This window comes from Botrytis byssoidea (assembly GCF_014898295.1).
Source record: "Botrytis byssoidea strain MUCL 94 chromosome Unknown BBYS_006, whole genome shotgun sequence".
NCBI lineage: Eukaryota > Fungi > Ascomycota > Leotiomycetes > Helotiales > Sclerotiniaceae > Botrytis > Botrytis byssoidea.
In genome coordinates this window covers 2,031,374-2,048,301 of record NW_024065847.1, presented here as the reverse complement: position 1 = coordinate 2,048,301, position 16,928 = coordinate 2,031,374, and the positions used below count along the sequence as shown (strand labels likewise).

At 43.5% G+C, this 16,928-nt stretch overlaps 2 protein-coding genes across 2 annotated transcripts; one reads left to right on the top strand and one right to left on the bottom strand.

The window, feature by feature from the left end:
- Nucleotides 1-784: 784 nt before the first annotated feature.
- Nucleotides 785-4,036, bottom strand: EAE97_004045 (uncharacterized protein). Its single transcript, XM_038874557.1, has 2 exons — nt 2,301-4,036; nt 785-1,945 (listed from the first exon to the last, which is right to left on the bottom strand). The coding sequence occupies exons 1-2, from the start codon at nt 2,817-2,819 to the stop codon at nt 1,550-1,552; spliced, it is 915 nt and encodes a 304-aa protein (XP_038735166.1). The 5' UTR covers nt 2,820-4,036; the 3' UTR covers nt 785-1,549.
- Nucleotides 4,037-9,799: 5,763 nt separating this feature from the next.
- On the top strand, nt 9,800-16,704 carry EAE97_004044 (uncharacterized protein; the record flags this gene model as incomplete). The annotated part of the gene is made up of 10 exons (XM_038874556.1): nt 9,800-11,955; nt 12,046-12,388; nt 12,464-12,881; nt 12,976-13,268; nt 13,354-13,706; nt 13,765-14,653; nt 14,716-14,822; nt 14,934-15,728; nt 15,799-16,300; nt 16,358-16,704. The coding sequence occupies 10 exons, from the start codon at nt 9,800-9,802 to the stop codon at nt 16,481-16,483; spliced, it is 5,982 nt and encodes a 1,993-aa protein (XP_038735165.1). The 3' UTR covers nt 16,484-16,704.
- Nucleotides 16,705-16,928: the final 224 nt, after the last annotated feature.

Genomic DNA, 16,928 nt, shown 5'->3' with positions numbered 1-16,928 from the left:
CACATACTCAACACACCCCCAAACCCACTTCCACAATCGCAATACCCATCTCATCTCATCACCCATCCCTCCAACCTTCCATCGATCCTAGAAATGCACTCAAGTATCCTTTCCGCTCCGCGCCCATCCACCCGCCCTCAACTCAAGCACCCCCAGTCTCTCAACCTCCATTGTATAGCCATCCCTATGCTAGACACCTTCTCTGTCCCCCCTCTCCCCTCACTTGACACGCTATACCACTGAACACAAACACAAACACCGACTCAAACCTCAAACACCAAACAACTATCCAAGTCAAGATCGCCCTCCAAAATGTTCGACTCTAAACCCACCCCACCCCACTCCAGCCCCAAACGCCGACTCCGCCATCTTCCCCTTCCCCTTCCCCTCCCCTCCTAAAACTCCAAGTCCATCCCCATCCCCATCCACCCCCAAGTCCAGGTCCAGGTCCAAGTTCAAGTCCACGTCCAAGCACATTCCCAAATTCGAGTCCAAGCGCATGCGCAGCACCGCACCGCACCGTCCTAGAGCGTAATCTTCCCACCTAATCTCTCAGATCATTCTAGAATTTATCTCCAGGGATAACATTTAAACATTAACCAGATCGTATTGACCATTCGGCTCTGATAGAGTTAAGCATTCAATAGTCGGTAGGAACTAGTCTGCCGCTTGGTAGAGCCGGTAACTATCGTAAGTGAGGACATTGGTATATCGACAACAAGCGAACCATGATTCACTTACATTAGTATCCCATCACCCAATCAGAATGCAACAGTATAGAACATGTAATCTTTGAATCTTGAAACTTTCATTGTAGCAAAGCCATGATATCTAATCTAACCCTACGACAAGAACCATATGGCCAGTAATTCAATCCTTATATTTCTCTCATCTTCTCTCATCATTTCAAAACACCCCATCCATCCCATTCCATCAAACCTGTAATATTTCCGTTCTTCGATCTTCAACCATCGATCCCATTCCCATAAGTCCATGACCGTGATCATATCATTCCCAATACGCCATCCATTAAAATAATGGATTCATTCCATCAAACACCCAATCTTCGATCATTCGCCAATATCAAAGTCTAAATGATATATACGCGTCCCATTTTATTGCATCAACCAAAAAACCCCACGCTAAAGCAACTGCAAACGCAAAAAAAAGCAAAAAAGACAATTAGTCTGAAATGTAATATGTATGAAGATCTGTGCCGAAAACAACCCCCCCATCAAAAAATCAAAAGATAAACAAGCAGTAGTATACTGCTCTGGCACAAAGGTCTAGTTCAAAGCCGATTGGAAAGTAAGCTGGATCTTTGGGTATTCAACGCGAAGAAAGCAGGTAATAGCAACGCTAAGTTCGACTCGCAGCAGGTTTTAAATTGTTGAAGACATGCCTGCCAATATTGGTTGAAAATTATGTGTGTATTCGTACGTCTTTCTCTCAAGTAGGCCGTTTCTTATCGTAATTGTGGTATCAAAAAAGAAGGGAATTCGTAGAATTCGTAAACGTCCAAGTGTATATGTGATGTTCCGGAATTCATCTAGAAGGTACTCCAGTGCCAATCTCTTGGGACACTTGCTGGGAGACTCTCGGGTGGACCTTTCAATTGTTGGCCAATGAGGTTATCGACAACTCTACCTCTGGCACAATTGACGACTGGGGTAGTGGGAGTTCTTGGTTCGTCTTGAGAGCTTTCGCTGTTGGAACGACTGGATCGTGCAATGGACCAGCTTCTATACTCGTGCCAGCAGTGTTCGCATGAACGGCTTTGAGTGCCCTTTGGGTGGTAGTTGGCATCTTGATCAAGAGGAATTGAATAACCAGAGTGTTGATCGCAGAAAATGTTTCCACAGCGCCGACAATGATGGCGTCTTGTGAAGTAGGTGAAGTATTTTGTGCAAGTAGTCTCATCGCAGATGGAGGATTCGGCATCAGGCTGTCGAACAATAGAGTTAGCATCCCATCTTGTAGATATAAAAAGTAAAAGAATGAAAGATGATTGGCATGTAAGGTGGATAGATGCTTTTGTTTGGAGCACGCGACCCAGCCAAGCGATGAGAAATGGTGTGCATGGCGGCTAGGGATCCATTGCGAATTCCTAGCACGTAATATCCCTCGAGGTATTGCAACATTTGTTTGCACAAGTTACAAATACCCCGAACACCTCAAGACTTCTTGAATGCAAAAAAAGATAAAAATGTTCAAGAGGTAAGACTCGTTCATAATCTCTCCAATTTTGTTCTTTTGATTTGCTTCGAAATAACAGGATGGGAAAACTTTTGCTAACATACCTTCCAGTGATTTCTTGTTGGCAATGCGGTTACCTTTTCAAGGCCCTCGACACTCCATTCAGATTCAGTTATTGCGCCCAATCCAAATTTTCCACTATCTCCAGTCGATCTTCTAGTCAATGTCGTTGCGCTCTCCAAGTCATCAAAGCTGCTATGCATACTTTGTGGTGGAGTAAGTGGTGATGGCTTCATCATTCTCCTGGGTGGATCTGTTGGTCTCAAAACCGCTGGCACATACAATGGTGACTTGGGCGGTCGCAACTGTCTAGTGTGCGCTGGTAAATAATTTGGAAGTCCATTTCTTGGTGAAGTGGGAGAGGCATTATTTGGAGTTGGCGGAGTGGTATTTGTCGGAGAGATTTGTTGACTGTTGTAGAGAGTATATTGAGAAGGGGAAGCCGTGAATTGTTGAACCGGCATTGCGAAATCTGCAGACATCACTCTGGATTTTTCTGATGTGAAGTCGTAAGTGGTAGTAGGAGGAGGGTAGGAAGTCTGTCGGTTTGTTTCGAAGAACATGGAATTTCACTCTCACTTTCTGATATGAGAGTTAAGGATTGGTGAAGAAGAGAAAAGGGCGGGATGAATTGATAAGATGTTGCTTTTTTGGCTCTTATCGGTGAAAGCGACCCAAGGTAACAGTGACCGAACGGCGGCGATGTTATTGTACGCCTTCTAAGGATAGAAGAAAGTAGGTTGACGATGCGGTTATCGTAGGCCTTACTATTATTACAGAGCCTTCTTCGGAAAGTTCTTATCGAACCAACTTCCAAATTCGAGTATTGAGAAATGATGTTTGGATGATTAATAACCACAAGGATATTCTATTGATGATTGATCAATAGAATATGAATGTAATATGTGAATGAATGATTATTTATTATGATGTATGTTATTATAACTGTATGACTTCGGGAGTCTGGTAGAGAGAAGGGGAAAATAATCGAATATCGTGTAGAATGAATTGGTAAGTAGTAGGAATTCGGTTTTATTTAATCCTTGGGTAGCGTTGTAGTATTGTGGCGGGTGGATTGGATTGGATGATTGATAATTCTCGCTTCGACCAATGGGTTCTTTATGAGTCGATGGATGTGAGAGATAACAATGCAACTGTATATGCAAATGCAATCCAATCTTCTTCCAAGGATCCTTGTGAAGCTTTGCTAATTTCCTACACAATGGAACTTGGGGAACTAAACTCTTCGAATCCGATATCTTAAACAAGTAAGATAGATAAGAAGGATACGATAGGATAGGATGGTCGTATATGTCGATGTTGTACCTCGTTGTACAGGAGGGTAGAGGATTGAAGGTGGGTGAGAAGTTTAAAATATAGATAAGACTTGAAGTAGATGATTGGTAAGAGGTAGAAGGTAGAAGTAGAGATATAGATAGAGATATAGATGTTGAAGTAGAGGCAAGAAGTATATGTAACTTGGAAGAAAGGTTTGAAGTCTTTCTGAATTTCCAATTGCTTTACTTTTGAATGAGGAAGGTATTTCGATCTTTGATTGTTGAGACGAGACGAGACGAGACGAGACGAGATGAGAGTATGGACGAGAGGGGGGGCAATTTGATATGTATACTCCGTACGCACATTGAACAGATAGAGTGGAGGGGGGTGGATAATGGAAAAGTGGATTGAAGCTAAGATATGGGATGCTGGAGTAAAAGTTTAGAATGTCTAACGATGTATCCTCAAGTCTCTACTCTTCTACCTTTGCTTTCTCAACTATCCGACAACTACTCCGTACTCGAGTAATTAACACGTGCATTACATGGGAAGAACCCAGTTAGAAATGTGTAAACTAATTTTGATCAGATATGTACCGGTCTTCAGACTACAGTACATAATAGTTCAATATATTCTCGGAGGGCTAATGTTAGATATGGAGATATATGGGTAAATGGATATATGGATAATAAGTAACCATTGGGAGCTTAGTATGTTTAGAACTTGTGAAAAGGTCTAATTTCATTCAAGGATTTTACTTCCTCGCTATTGATTTGAACATGCACTTTTACGAGGCACGAGTTATGTGTAGAGAACGTCGTCAAGAGTGTGGGAAAAGAAGGATCTATTCTCATTCGAATCGCCCGATACTGCATATGTGTTGAACTCCATTAAGCATTTCTGTGCAATGTACATGCATCCGTTCATCATAGCAAGATTCAAATCCCGTACAGAGGTGCAGTCTACACGGCAGAGCTATATTCCGAGTCTCGCCAATTCCGTCCATGTACAGTACAGTACAGTACACAGTAGAAATTAGCATCACCGTCGGAAGAATCCACTCTTCTACGGAGTAGATGAAATTGATGATCAGCTAAGCAGCAGAACTTATGAATTACTAGGGTTTGATTGGATAGCAACTCACATATTGAAGTGGGTTGGGGAAAAAAGCTAAGACTTGACATGATCGTAATAGTATTAGATACCTACGATAGGGATCCATCTAGTATCGGTCAATACCAGGATTAAAGGAGTTCGTGCCGAGATGTGAGCCCAAATTGATCAAGGATGCGAAACCACCTACGGAGAATGTCCTCCTCGTCAATTCAAATTTTCCCTTCCAGCCACAATTGACACAATGCACGGAAGTTTGTATCGGGAGGTAGGTGGTAGTGATATGGTTAGTTAAGGGATAAGAAACGAGAAACGAGAAACGAGAAACGAGAAACGAGAGGGAACAGACGATTACGATCAACAGGAGGAAAGAACAGATATCAATACACAGGACATTGTAAACAAGATATCAAACATTAGATAATTGAGCGGTCAAAGAAAACAAATAGATATGTGTAACTCTGACTACATATCGAAATTCATGCGCCGTCAGCCTCAAATAAAAATGGAATCTGGGTTTATCTCACACACACATACATACACATACGCACACATACTCACGCAAAATCCGTACACACGCTTTCCCTTGGATCTTGATCTACCAATCTTATTGAGAAGTGAAAACCAATCTTCACTTGTCAGCCATCAAGATGACACCCGAACTTGAGAGAAAAAACCTCGTTAAACTTTTTTGAGAAGGGATCGACTAGGGTCCTCTCGGTCCATAGTATACACTAATAAAATCACTGTCGCGTGTGCATGAGCTAAAAATTAAAAATCAAGGGTCTAATGCGAAATTTAATTGGTGGCTAAGTGTTCTCTTATCAGAGTAATTTAATTGGCCGTTGGGAGAGACACTATGATGTATTATTGCGGTAGCTTGTCGGAGGGCGGATGTTGAGGAAGGATCTTGGTTGGAGAGTTTGAAAGTTTGAAAGCTTGAAGCTTGACAGGTCTCTTGAGTCTTGACTCGAGAATACTGCTGGATAGCTGGCGTGGGCAGTGGAGGCTTATGAGAGAGGGTCGGTCGCATATAGGCAAGAGGGTCATAATGTTGTCTATCGACTTTGGGGGAAAGGGGGGGGGGGGGGCAATGGAGACACACATTGATCGGGGACTCCGTTTCATTACAGGAAAAGAAACAATCGCAATCAAGGGAACGTCTGAACGACTTCGTACGGAATAACTACCGCAACATCTGAACACATACATCTGTTCTTTACATCTATCTGTTCTACACATCTGAAATTGTAAGATGCTGCAATCTGATGTTCTGGACTCTTTGATACCGAAACCTTGGTGTCTCGGTAGGTTTAGTACCGGTATCGTAAATTCAATGGCGGTTTTGAGTGACGACTTTCATGTCTTGGCTCTATGATGGTTTGGAACTCATCGAGCTCATCGTGAAGATCCCAAAGATAACAACCAACTTACTCGCAACTTGAGTATATATGGAGTAGAACTTGGGTACCGGTACTCTAGTGAATTTACAGCGTCATTAGGGAATCTTGGGATCGCTCTGTGCAACGTGAATCAAAACCTTCCCTTATCTAAACTTTCTCAAACCAAGGAATCTTGATGACTTTTGTAACTGCTACCGTTCCACACAATGCACATCTCTTGGGGTTTCTCCGTACTCCCTTGGATATGAATGAATTCCAAAGTTAAAACGCTTGTCCTTTGATCAATCAATGGTTCTGTGGTGTAACTTGTAAGCCTGTAACAACTTACATGGTCGACGGTCGTATTACATGAATTCCGTGACTCGCGCATACGGCGGCGACTATCGGAGTTTGTCGGAGGTCGCTGATTTATTTATCGCTGTTAAGCTGCTTGATTGAGGCTGTCTCACGACTTGCTTTTCATCACATCCAACCAAATTCACCTGAGTGCACCCCTCCAAGATCCATCAATCAAACTCTCCTAATATAATTGGTCCGTTCTCATAGCCGACAAACTTCCCAATTCCAATCCATTTCCGGAAGATCCATTTAAACCGTTGAAGCATAGTAATACTCTAAACTCAATCAATCATTAGTCTGAAATCTCGCCCTGCCGCCAGACGGAATCCAAAAATACTTGGCCACACAGAGAGCTGGGCTGGGTAAAGTCTCTAACGCTACTACTTAGTTGCCGAGAGCATTTCAATGACCGACAGCATGCTAATCGGTGCGACTTTCTCAAGATCGTCACAAAACGCGATTCAATTAACTGTCTTTAATGTCGATGTACAAATTCCAAGGCCTCGTATGAAATAAAAAATTTGCTACTTGTATGCAGAGCTCAGGGGCCTGATGATGGCCCTTCATGCTGATCCGGATTTTACCCTTCTACCACCGAGAGGTCATCTCTCAGCGTGGTAGCGAGTCTACTTCACACTATAAAATCATCATGGGATGGATGTAAATGCAAGAGATGCAGAAAGGTGGTATCACTGTGGGGTATTGGGGAAGGTTCTAGGAAGTATTCGATGCTCTAGGAGACCTAGAAAGAATCTGTACGGAATCAAATGGACTATTCGATCACTGGACTCTTTTGTGGATTGTTGACAACTCAATCTTGGTGGCAAAAGATTAACCCAACAGCCTTGATTGAAGCTTTTGAAGATCTGTTATCAACTCAACAGCTTGTCACTTGTTATTTTGTGTCTTGTTCCCTGTGAGGCTGTGAATGTCTTCGGCAAATTGTCTTTGGTTTCTTCGGATCTCAGCCGGGTTAATTCTGGCACTGAGATTGAAGGTGAAAATTTATATTGGGCCCTAATGTGGATTTTCAACATATCGACCCCCCTCCAGAAATGCGTCCCCATCGCCCCCATTCTTGGAGATTTCCGCTTCACGTTTCTGGTGAGGCTTGTTATTTGCAGTAGCGGACCCTTTTCACTCTATGGTACACTACCGATATTGGCGAGGAGGAGTGTAAGCTAGGATGTGTATACAATGCATTGACTAATTTTGATCGTGAAAGCTTCATGGCACTTAGAAGGATTCATTTCCAGTCATGCGGAGGTTGAGATTTTAAATTATTGATTGCTGTTGCCAGTTGAGGGTAAGTCTTCAAGAGAAGGACATGCAGGAGTCAAGATCCTTCCGCTCCAGGTAAGGCTGCCCCGGATCCTATTGAAGTGGAGTAGCAGTTTCATGCTCGTCGAAGGAGAAAACAATGGTTCGTAGGAAAGAGAACGGTCGTGTGAGGGATTTTTGAGGCCATCCATATTTTTGCCTAAATTAAGGGTCTGCGCGGGAAACGCGGACTATGGGGCGCTCCAATACCCATTTCGTACCCATTCCGCCCCATTATGTGGCTGCATGGACCATCGTCAAATATGACATCTCCGTGGTTTTTTCGGTATTTTGGTGTAAGGGTAATTGTTCTTTGTTCACTTCCGTTACAACTTTGTACCCTCGATGATCTTTGGAAACTTGACGAAACTGGACACAACTGAAAGTGAGGATAGTTCCTGATCGTCGAGAATCGGGTCCTTCAACGTATCATGATAGTAGGCCGTCTTTCTGGGACGATCAAACCTCCATAAGGAAGTTGAATGCGGTCGTTTAAATCCCGGCAATGGGATATCTTGCCATATCACAATCGTTTCTGCTCATATCTCTTCCTCGATCTGCGGTGATGCATTTCCATGAAGGGTTGGATTGTCCGACATCGCAACCAGATTCTCGCAAAGGTTGATCCTTATCAAAATTAGTGGCCACTGAGAAATATCATTGGAGCCATGAAGAATTGCTATCGTCAATTGATCGAAGGCTAGTGATGCGGTCTCCCTGCTGCCATAGGAGTTACCTCCAGAAGAATCCCCTACCCATACAGATAACATACGAGCTGCTGCGCGTCGATAAAAGTCTCTCAATCGAAGATACTATGTCATTATCGGCTGAATGTACCATGGACTCGAACCTTCGATCGCTATGATATGAGCTGTTGCTTCAAAATTGAGATCCGGGAAACCATGGCTCCTTCCTCGCAAGTTCTTGGGAGTTGACAACATCTTGAGCCCTCACGTGCTAGATTTTCCCAGAGAAACAGACTAGCCTTTGCGCGTGTCAACAGGACGTGAAGACGTCTCATATGACAACTCGCTGGGGCGCAAAAAATGACTTCCGCTTCATTTATCTCCTTATTTTATAACAGGTACATGGCATTTGCTTTTTCTTCTCCTGCTCAGCTTTGCTCTGAGTTTGTGATCCCTTGAGGATTTTACTGGAACTCCCACACACCAGGGATCAATTATCGCAACCACGAATCCCAAAATCCATGGGTTGCGGGCCCTCATAACTTCAGCCCGTCTATTGCGGCGGTGCAAACGGAATGGTTATGCAACCAATGCGAGTCTACGAATTGAATCAAGACTTTGAAATAAAGTCTGCCAAAGCTGTGGCGCATAATGCGGCTTGCTACGTTTCGACCCGACCCTCTTAATGGCGGAAAGGCACAGCATGTTTTCAACCCCTTCAAATGAGGTCATGGAATTGGCATCGCATGGTAAGTCTATATCCCATTGGAAAGAATATGACGAAAAACGTACTATCCACGGAAGCGTGCTGCGCATATGACCAGTGTGTGCTCTACAGATTATCTCGCCACTCAAAATTAAATTTTTTGTCGTTTGTTCGTCTCAAGGCACAACGATGTTGGTACAGGGGGCATCCAGCTTCGAAATAAATCAATGCTAGTTTTTTTGCGCCCGTGAATACTACCTAAATGCACTCGGCCTTGGGCAATTCTCAAATGGTACCCTAATTACAGGTCGTAAAAAGAAATACAATGCAGGATCCCTGTATTTTATGTGTGTATGGCCATATAATGCATAGCTTGGAAAGTTCGTTTGTTTTCTATCTCTTGATTTGCGGCGTATTGAGAGCCTTGCATGCAGCCTCCCAGCTGCTTTGGTTGTACAGACGAGATTGAGGGCCTCCATCCATCATTTGCTATCAAAAATTGGTCATCGTTGTCGGTCGATGAGACGAGTTGAAATACCACCATCTTTCTCATCAATTACTCGTAAGAATATCTGAAAGACTAAAATCACATTTTTAAAATAGAATTCTCGTATCGTTTCCTATCATCGTCGCTCACACATAACATTCTAGTCCACATCTCAATTTGTTTAGAGACGCTAGTAATTATAGCGAGCAGTATGGCTAGCTGGCGAGGTGACACTGTAGGTCGGGGATGGCAAGGGGAAGATCGAGAAGATGAGAGTTGGAGAGGCAGGTATAAAAGCTCAGGGGGTACTGGAAGACAAAGTTCTCGCAGAAGCTTTGGCTCGCATGTTCGCGGTCGCGGTCGCGGAAGTGGAGAAAGAGGTCTGGGTAATCCCAATCGATCGGATGATATATGCCGGAACTTTCAAAGGGCAGGCAATTGCTCACGTGGATCGCGGTGCAGATTTTCTCACGAAGTCCCGAATGCTGATGAAGTGTTTCAACAACCTCGTTCAAGGCCCGAGGAGACATTGGACCAACAGGAAGCTAGAAACACTTATTCTAGTTGGAAGTACCTCATCAAATCTCATCCTAGACCTAACGATATCCGAACTATAGAAATGCTGTGGCAAGGTGCTCTTAAGATTTTGGATGGCGAAGATCGAGACAATAAGCAGATGGTCCCTCAAGATCTAGAAAATGACAAATTTTTTGGTCGCGAGCACATCCGAGCCCTTCTCGGGATGACTACTCATACGAATGGCGCAGGAACATATGTTAAACTTGTGCAGCCTTTCCTGGGTGTTATGACACATCAGGCATTATTGGACTGCTTGTCCATCGATACTTGTGTGGGGAACCTCTACAACTTTATCAGCGGCAGTAATGGATCTCGTGCGATTCCATTCTTTCAAACTCTAATGACCAACCTGATAGAGATACATTATTCCTCTAACCAGGCTTCCACTGATAAGATAGAGAGGACTTTGATCGCAATTTCTACTTGCCTTCGAGAACTTCTCAGACGAGAGCGACATGCATTGTTCCATGATGACCTCCCCAACGTTGTGACTTCGCTCGAAAATTCTGTGGCTATCATTGGTGTCGATCGAAATTCGGCAGCTTTTGCCATAATTCCATCTCGCATTCAAGAGATTCAAGGCATGATAGCCCGAGCTAAAGGACTTCTTCACCAAGAAGATCATCAACAAGTTGACGGCGTCTCTACCGCAGTCGTATCGACATATCCCCGGGAGATAACTCTACCTCAAGGAAGACATGACAACGACAAGATGGATATCACAAGTATCAGGATTTTGCCGACGGAGGAGGAAATTCTTAGCGAAGCTGTCGAATTCCTACCCTCAACGGATGTCGATCAGCCTCACTTCCTAGCGGACTCTGCTGAAAGACTGTTAGATACACACTTTCGATTGTTAAGGCATGATATTTTTGGTGAACTGAAATCCGTTCTCGGTGGTCTTATCCTTTCCATTGAAGCGGAGCCATCGCTACTGGAAAACTCGAGGCTCAATTTTACAAATATTAGAGCGCACTCTTATGCAAAAGCCCAAGTAGCAGAAATTACCTTCGACCATCGACGAGGGCTGGAAGTCCAAATTTCATTTTCTCATCCTCCGCAGTTGGTCAAGAAATCCAAACAAGAGAGGAGAAAATGGTGGGAAGAGTCGAAGCGACTCGCCGAAGGCGTTTTACTTTGTTTACTCTCATTCAATGGAACGAAATGCACTCCGTTATTTTTGACTGTCACAAAAAAGTCCACGGTTCCCGAATTGGATTTTAGCTTGGTTTCAAACAAATCACGAGCGACCATTGCTGCAAAACTTGCCACTAGAAGTTCAAATGATTTCGAGAGCCTGATACTGTTGAACTCAAGCTCAGCTAGAGGGATTCTGGTAGAACTTCCTAGTGTAATTCTCGCCACTTTCACCCCTATCCTTGAGAACCTCCAAGACATGCAAAAATTAAATCGATTACCTTTTCGTCAATGGATTTTGCCAGACCGTCGACATTTTGGTAGTTCAGCTACCCTGGATATACCACCCCCATTATATGCCCGCAGATCAAGATTTACTTATTCGTTAGACTCTATATTGCAAGATAGGTCAAAAGGTAATCTTCTTATCAATTCCTCAGAATCTTCGGTCGATGATGCCGGACTTATTGATGAAATTGAACAACGAACGGAACTCGATCGTGGGCAAAGTGAAGCATTACTTGCTGCTCTTTTACGAGAGTTCTGTCACATTCAAGGACCTCCAGGAACAGGAAAGTCATTTCTAGGCGTAAAGCTTGTCAAAGTTTTATTATCGTGCAAGACGGCGAGACTTGGTCCCATAATCATCGTGTAAGTTGGATACTCTTTGGTTCACATGCTATAAAAAAATGTGGCAACGGGCCCATGAATCCACATTTTACATTCATTAACTTTGCATAGTTGCTACACGAATCATGCTCTGGACCAGTTTCTTGAACACTTGGTACAATCCGGCATCGAGAAAGTGATTCGAATAGGTGGGCAGAGCAAATCGAAGATCCTGGATGGAAAAAATCTTCGAGTGGTCTCTCAAGGTGAAACTACAACCAAACCCGAAAGTAACACACTTAGAACCAGTCACTCGGCATTGGAAAATGAAGAATATCATGTGAAAAAGCTTCTTCGACATTTGAATGGACTGGGAGATTATCCAAATTGGGGATCATTAAAGGATTACGTCGCTCGACACTATCATAAGATCTACCTACAATTCGACAGGGTTGATGAGGAAGGCTTTGAAACGGTGAGGATGCCCTTTTTCTTATTAAGTGGCACAATTCCTTGATTTGACTTGGCCATGCTAATGATATATAACAAGGTTGGTGGAGAGCCTTTCGATTTATGGCTCAGGAATAACGCTGAAATGGATGGACGAGCACCAGTATTTTCGGAGGCACGTACAATAGATGACTTGATAGAATTCGCAAATGTCAATGTCCACTCACTATATGGCAACGAAAGGATCGTTCTTGTTAGACATTTGGCAGAAGATGCGCGTAAAGAAGTTACGAACGACTTATATGAGTCTACAACTCGGACCATGGAACATAACCAGGCAATACAGAATGTATACTCCGATAAAGACAGGCGTGTATTACAGGGAGCGGATATTATTGGAGTGACTACTACAGGTCTTGCAACCAAAATTTCAACTTTAAAACACGTCAAAGCTAAGGTAATTGTCTGCGAGGAAGCGGGGGAGGTTCTTGAGGCTCATATGCTGTCTGCGCTTCTACGTGAGTAGTGTTTTTTTGTTCGGTTTGAAGCGACGATAAGATTAAGAAATTGCCAAAGGCATCAATCTATCAAGCTAATTTTCATTGTTTACAGCAAGCGTTGAACATATCATCTCTATTGGAGACCACGAGCAGCTCCGTCCCTCTACCAACAACTATAATTTGTCTCTTGAAAGCCAAGCGGGAGCTCCGTATAAACTAGACCGCAGTCAATTCGAGAGATTATCTGTTGGTGACCCCGGACGGCTCACTCTTCCAGTGGCTCAATTGAATATTCAGCGTCGCATGCGGCCTGAAATATCGAGATTGATCAAAAAAATATACCCAAGATTGGTTGATCACGATGTAACTAAAATTCTCGCAGACGTTGTTGGAATGCGAAATAATGTAAGTCTTGCCCCGCATTGCTTATTTTGCGAGTGTGCCAGCATTTTCTATGTCTTACTTGAAAAGCTACTTACATTCGATATAGACTTACTGGCTTGACCATAAAAACTTCCAGGACAACGCAAATGGAGATGATGCCGACAAAAAGTCTCATAGCAATATGTGGGAAGTAGGAATGACAGCGGCACTTGTAAGGCACATGGTTCGACAAGGAATCTATAGTAGCAGTGATATCGCTGTTTTGACGCCTTACAGTGGACAATTGCAAAAATTGCGGACGCATATGGGCAAAGAATTTGAGATCGTTTTGTCTGAACGCGATCAAGAGGTTCTTGCTAGGGATGGTTTTACCACATCAGATGAAAAGCCTGACACCCCGACGTCAACCTCTGGAGACAGAAAGCCTCTTGAGAAGAAGAACTTGAGTGAACTTCTTCGGTAAGTATCATCTCATTGTAATAATTGAAGATTTAAAGCTGATTTCATCTTTGTTTAGTATTGCCACCGTCGATAATTTCCAAGGTGAAGAGGCGAAGATTGTCATCGTTTCTTTGGTCAGAAGCAACAAGGAGAAGAACGTGGGGTTCCTCAGAACTACCAACCGCATTAATGTTCTTTTGAGTCGAGCTCAACATGGTCTGTATCTCATTGGAAATTCTGATACATATTCCACCGTAGCCATGTGGAAGCACGTTTTAGGTATGCTACGGGAGACCAATTCCGTCGGTAACTCATTCGCTCTTTGTTGCCCTCGTCATCCCGAAACCGAGATCCAAGTCTCCGAGCCAGATGACTTTGCAAGATGGAGCCCCGAAGGTGGTTGCAGTTTATCTTGTAACAAACGCTTACCAGATTGCGGACATCAATGTACAGCTCGTTGTCACTCGAATAGCATGCATCAAGCTTTCAGGTGTCCAAAACCGTGCGAACGCCTTCATGAGCCTTGCGGACACTCATGCCAGAAAAACACTTGCGGAGAAGATTGTGGACTGTGTCATGTCAAACTGGACAACATTCAGCTCCCATGTAATCACACTAAGGATGGGGTCTCATGTCATTTGACACTAGACCTAAGCAACATTCCATGTTTAGTTATGTTACAAAGGAAAGTTCCCGGCTGTGGTCATGTAGTTACTGTTACATGTTCTCAGGATGTTGAATCACCTAACTTTAGCTGTCCCACGATCTGTGGTGAAACTTTACCATGTGGGCACACATGTGGTTCGACTTGTGGCCAATGCAATAAAAAAGATGGAGGAATGATACTTACTGAGCATCGATCATGCAAAAAGCCATGTGGCCGTGCCTTTGGAACCTGCAATCATAATTGCCAACAAGCCTGTCATTCAGGAGGAGACTGCGGGTTATGTACATCCAGCTGTGAGGTATGTATGGTGTGGTGCAATTGTTTCGGTATACTTCTCGATATCTGACTTCTGAGTTATAGGTTCAATGCTCGCACTCTAAATGTACATTGAGGTGTTATGAAGCTTGCGCACCATGTATAGAACTATGCACATGGTCATGCAAGCATGAAGGTACTTGCAAGATGCCGTAAGTTACCGCAAATTTTTGGTTCCGAGTCGAAGATAGGGAATTTCATTTTGAACCTCACTTTGTTCTAAGACTTATTCTCTGTTTAACGCTAATCAAATATGCGAGTAGATGTGCTGGCCCATGCGATAGATTGCCGTGTAACAAGCGTTGTTTACTACAGCTTTCCTGCGGTCACCAATGCCCCGGAATTTGTGGCGAATTGTGCCCACGCGACTATTGTCAAATATGCTCCACAAAACAAGGCCAGCGAGTCGATCTTCTTGAGTTGAAAGTATACAAAGAGATTGACCTTGAGGATACTCCGATAATCGCGCTTGCTTGTGGTCACTTTTTCACAGCCGAATCACTCGATGGGTTGGTCGGTATGTCTGAAGTCTATCAACAAAACATCCATGGAGATTTCACGGCAATCAATGAAACCACCTCACTAGCATCATCCGTTCCTCAGTGTCCAGATTGTCAATGTCCGCTTCGACAATACGCAACCCCACGATACAACCGAGTGATAAATCGGGCTGTCATCGATGAAATGTCCAAACGATTTCTTGTGAGTGGCCAAGTCGAACTTCTGGAATTAGAAAGAAAGATTCTTCATTTGGAAAAGGAATTTGAGAATTCTGCACCTGGGTTGATCCAAGTGGGAGAAGAATTCAAGGTATACAAATTGCTCGAGGAGAGAGATAATAGATCGAGACAATTAGAGAAAACGGTGATGAGGTTCTGCGAGAGGTTCAAGGATAAGCATCAACCTGCTACGAAACTCCATAATGCTATAGTGACCTCGTTCAGACAGCAGCCGCTTGAGAATGTGTTGAGTGGTCTCTCGATTGCAGAGGGGCTCAGAAAATCCCCAAGAGACCGACGAATTGCTTTTGCAGGGACTGGTGCCATGCTTAAAGTCCAGTGAGTACTTATATTCTTCCTAACATGATCAGCTGATTTGTTCGATTCAGACTGATGAGAGAAACATTAGATACCTCACGTTGGCCGATCGATTCCCGATAGCTCAGAAGCTTCGCTTATGTGATTCGTCCATCAAAATATCTGGCGGGCCTCCAGATCAACTTGCGAAGCCCTTCTTCAAATCTTGTCTCTCATACATCGAGTCATGTCGCGATGAAAGTCTGCCAAAGCTGGCCGTCGAGGGTATACTCTATTTTTCGAAGATAGCTCGCCTATTCGATTTGTATACTCGTTCTGACAGCAATCCTGAAGCGGGGGGTAACAAATTTCCTACTCAGACAGAAAAGGCTAAAAGCCTATTGGACGAAGCAAAGGGACTTTGTGGAGAGGGATTTCAAAATGCGGGCTCGCTACTGATTGCTGTTGAAAATTCAATCAAGCATTTAGATAGAGAATGGTACGAAGAAGTCACTAAAGAAGAGTTGGATGCTATCAGAAATGCTATGGTCTCTGGGAGGGGAGGTATTGCCACACATAGTGGTCATTGGTATGAATGTAACAAGGGACATCCGGTGAGTGTTTCCATAGCTTGAGAAATCGAGGAGAGTGATTTAGCTAACATAGGATAGTTTGCGATAGGTGAATGTGGGATGCCAATGGAAGAGGCTAGGTGTCCGGAGTGTGGTTCAAGAATTGGTGGACAAAGGCACGATCTCGTCGAAGGTGTTGTGAGGTCGGAGAAAATGGAGGGATGAGTGTTTGGATTCTGGTAGTTTGTAATGGGCTTGGTGTGTGTTTAGTGCGTTTTTGATGTGATATCAGGCTCTTTTTTTATGTTCGCAAGTCCTGGGAATTGGATGATGTAAAATTCAAGAATGGAGAATAATTGGGAAATGACAAGTATCTATCCACGGATATATTCCGGTTGAAGTAATGGTTTAATGGAACTATATCACTACGTATTCTTGGCAATAATTTGTATAGAAAGGGCTATATGGAGCACTTTTGATTTCATAATTAAGCCTTGGTCTATTTCGTGGCGACTCTTTGACATCACATCTCACTCCCTTGGTAGCATATCCTCGTCTCACCAGGCAACGGAAAATAATCCTACGACGTCGATACGATAAGATGAGTTATTTCCAGGTGCTAGAATGCTATCTTAGAACGAGCGCGAGGCAAGAAATTCTGGTGTTGAAG

What these genes read in the sequence shown, in the direction of transcription:
- EAE97_004045 (XM_038874557.1), bottom strand. Translation starts at nt 2,819, where the DNA reads ATGTTCTTCGAAACAAACCGACAGACTTCCTACCCTCCTCCTACTACC. An exon ending in CAACAAGAAATCACTGGAAG is followed by an intron (nt 1,946 to 2,300) that starts GTATGTTAGCAA and finishes ATTGTTCGACAG; the next exon opens with CCTGATGCCGAATCCTCCAT.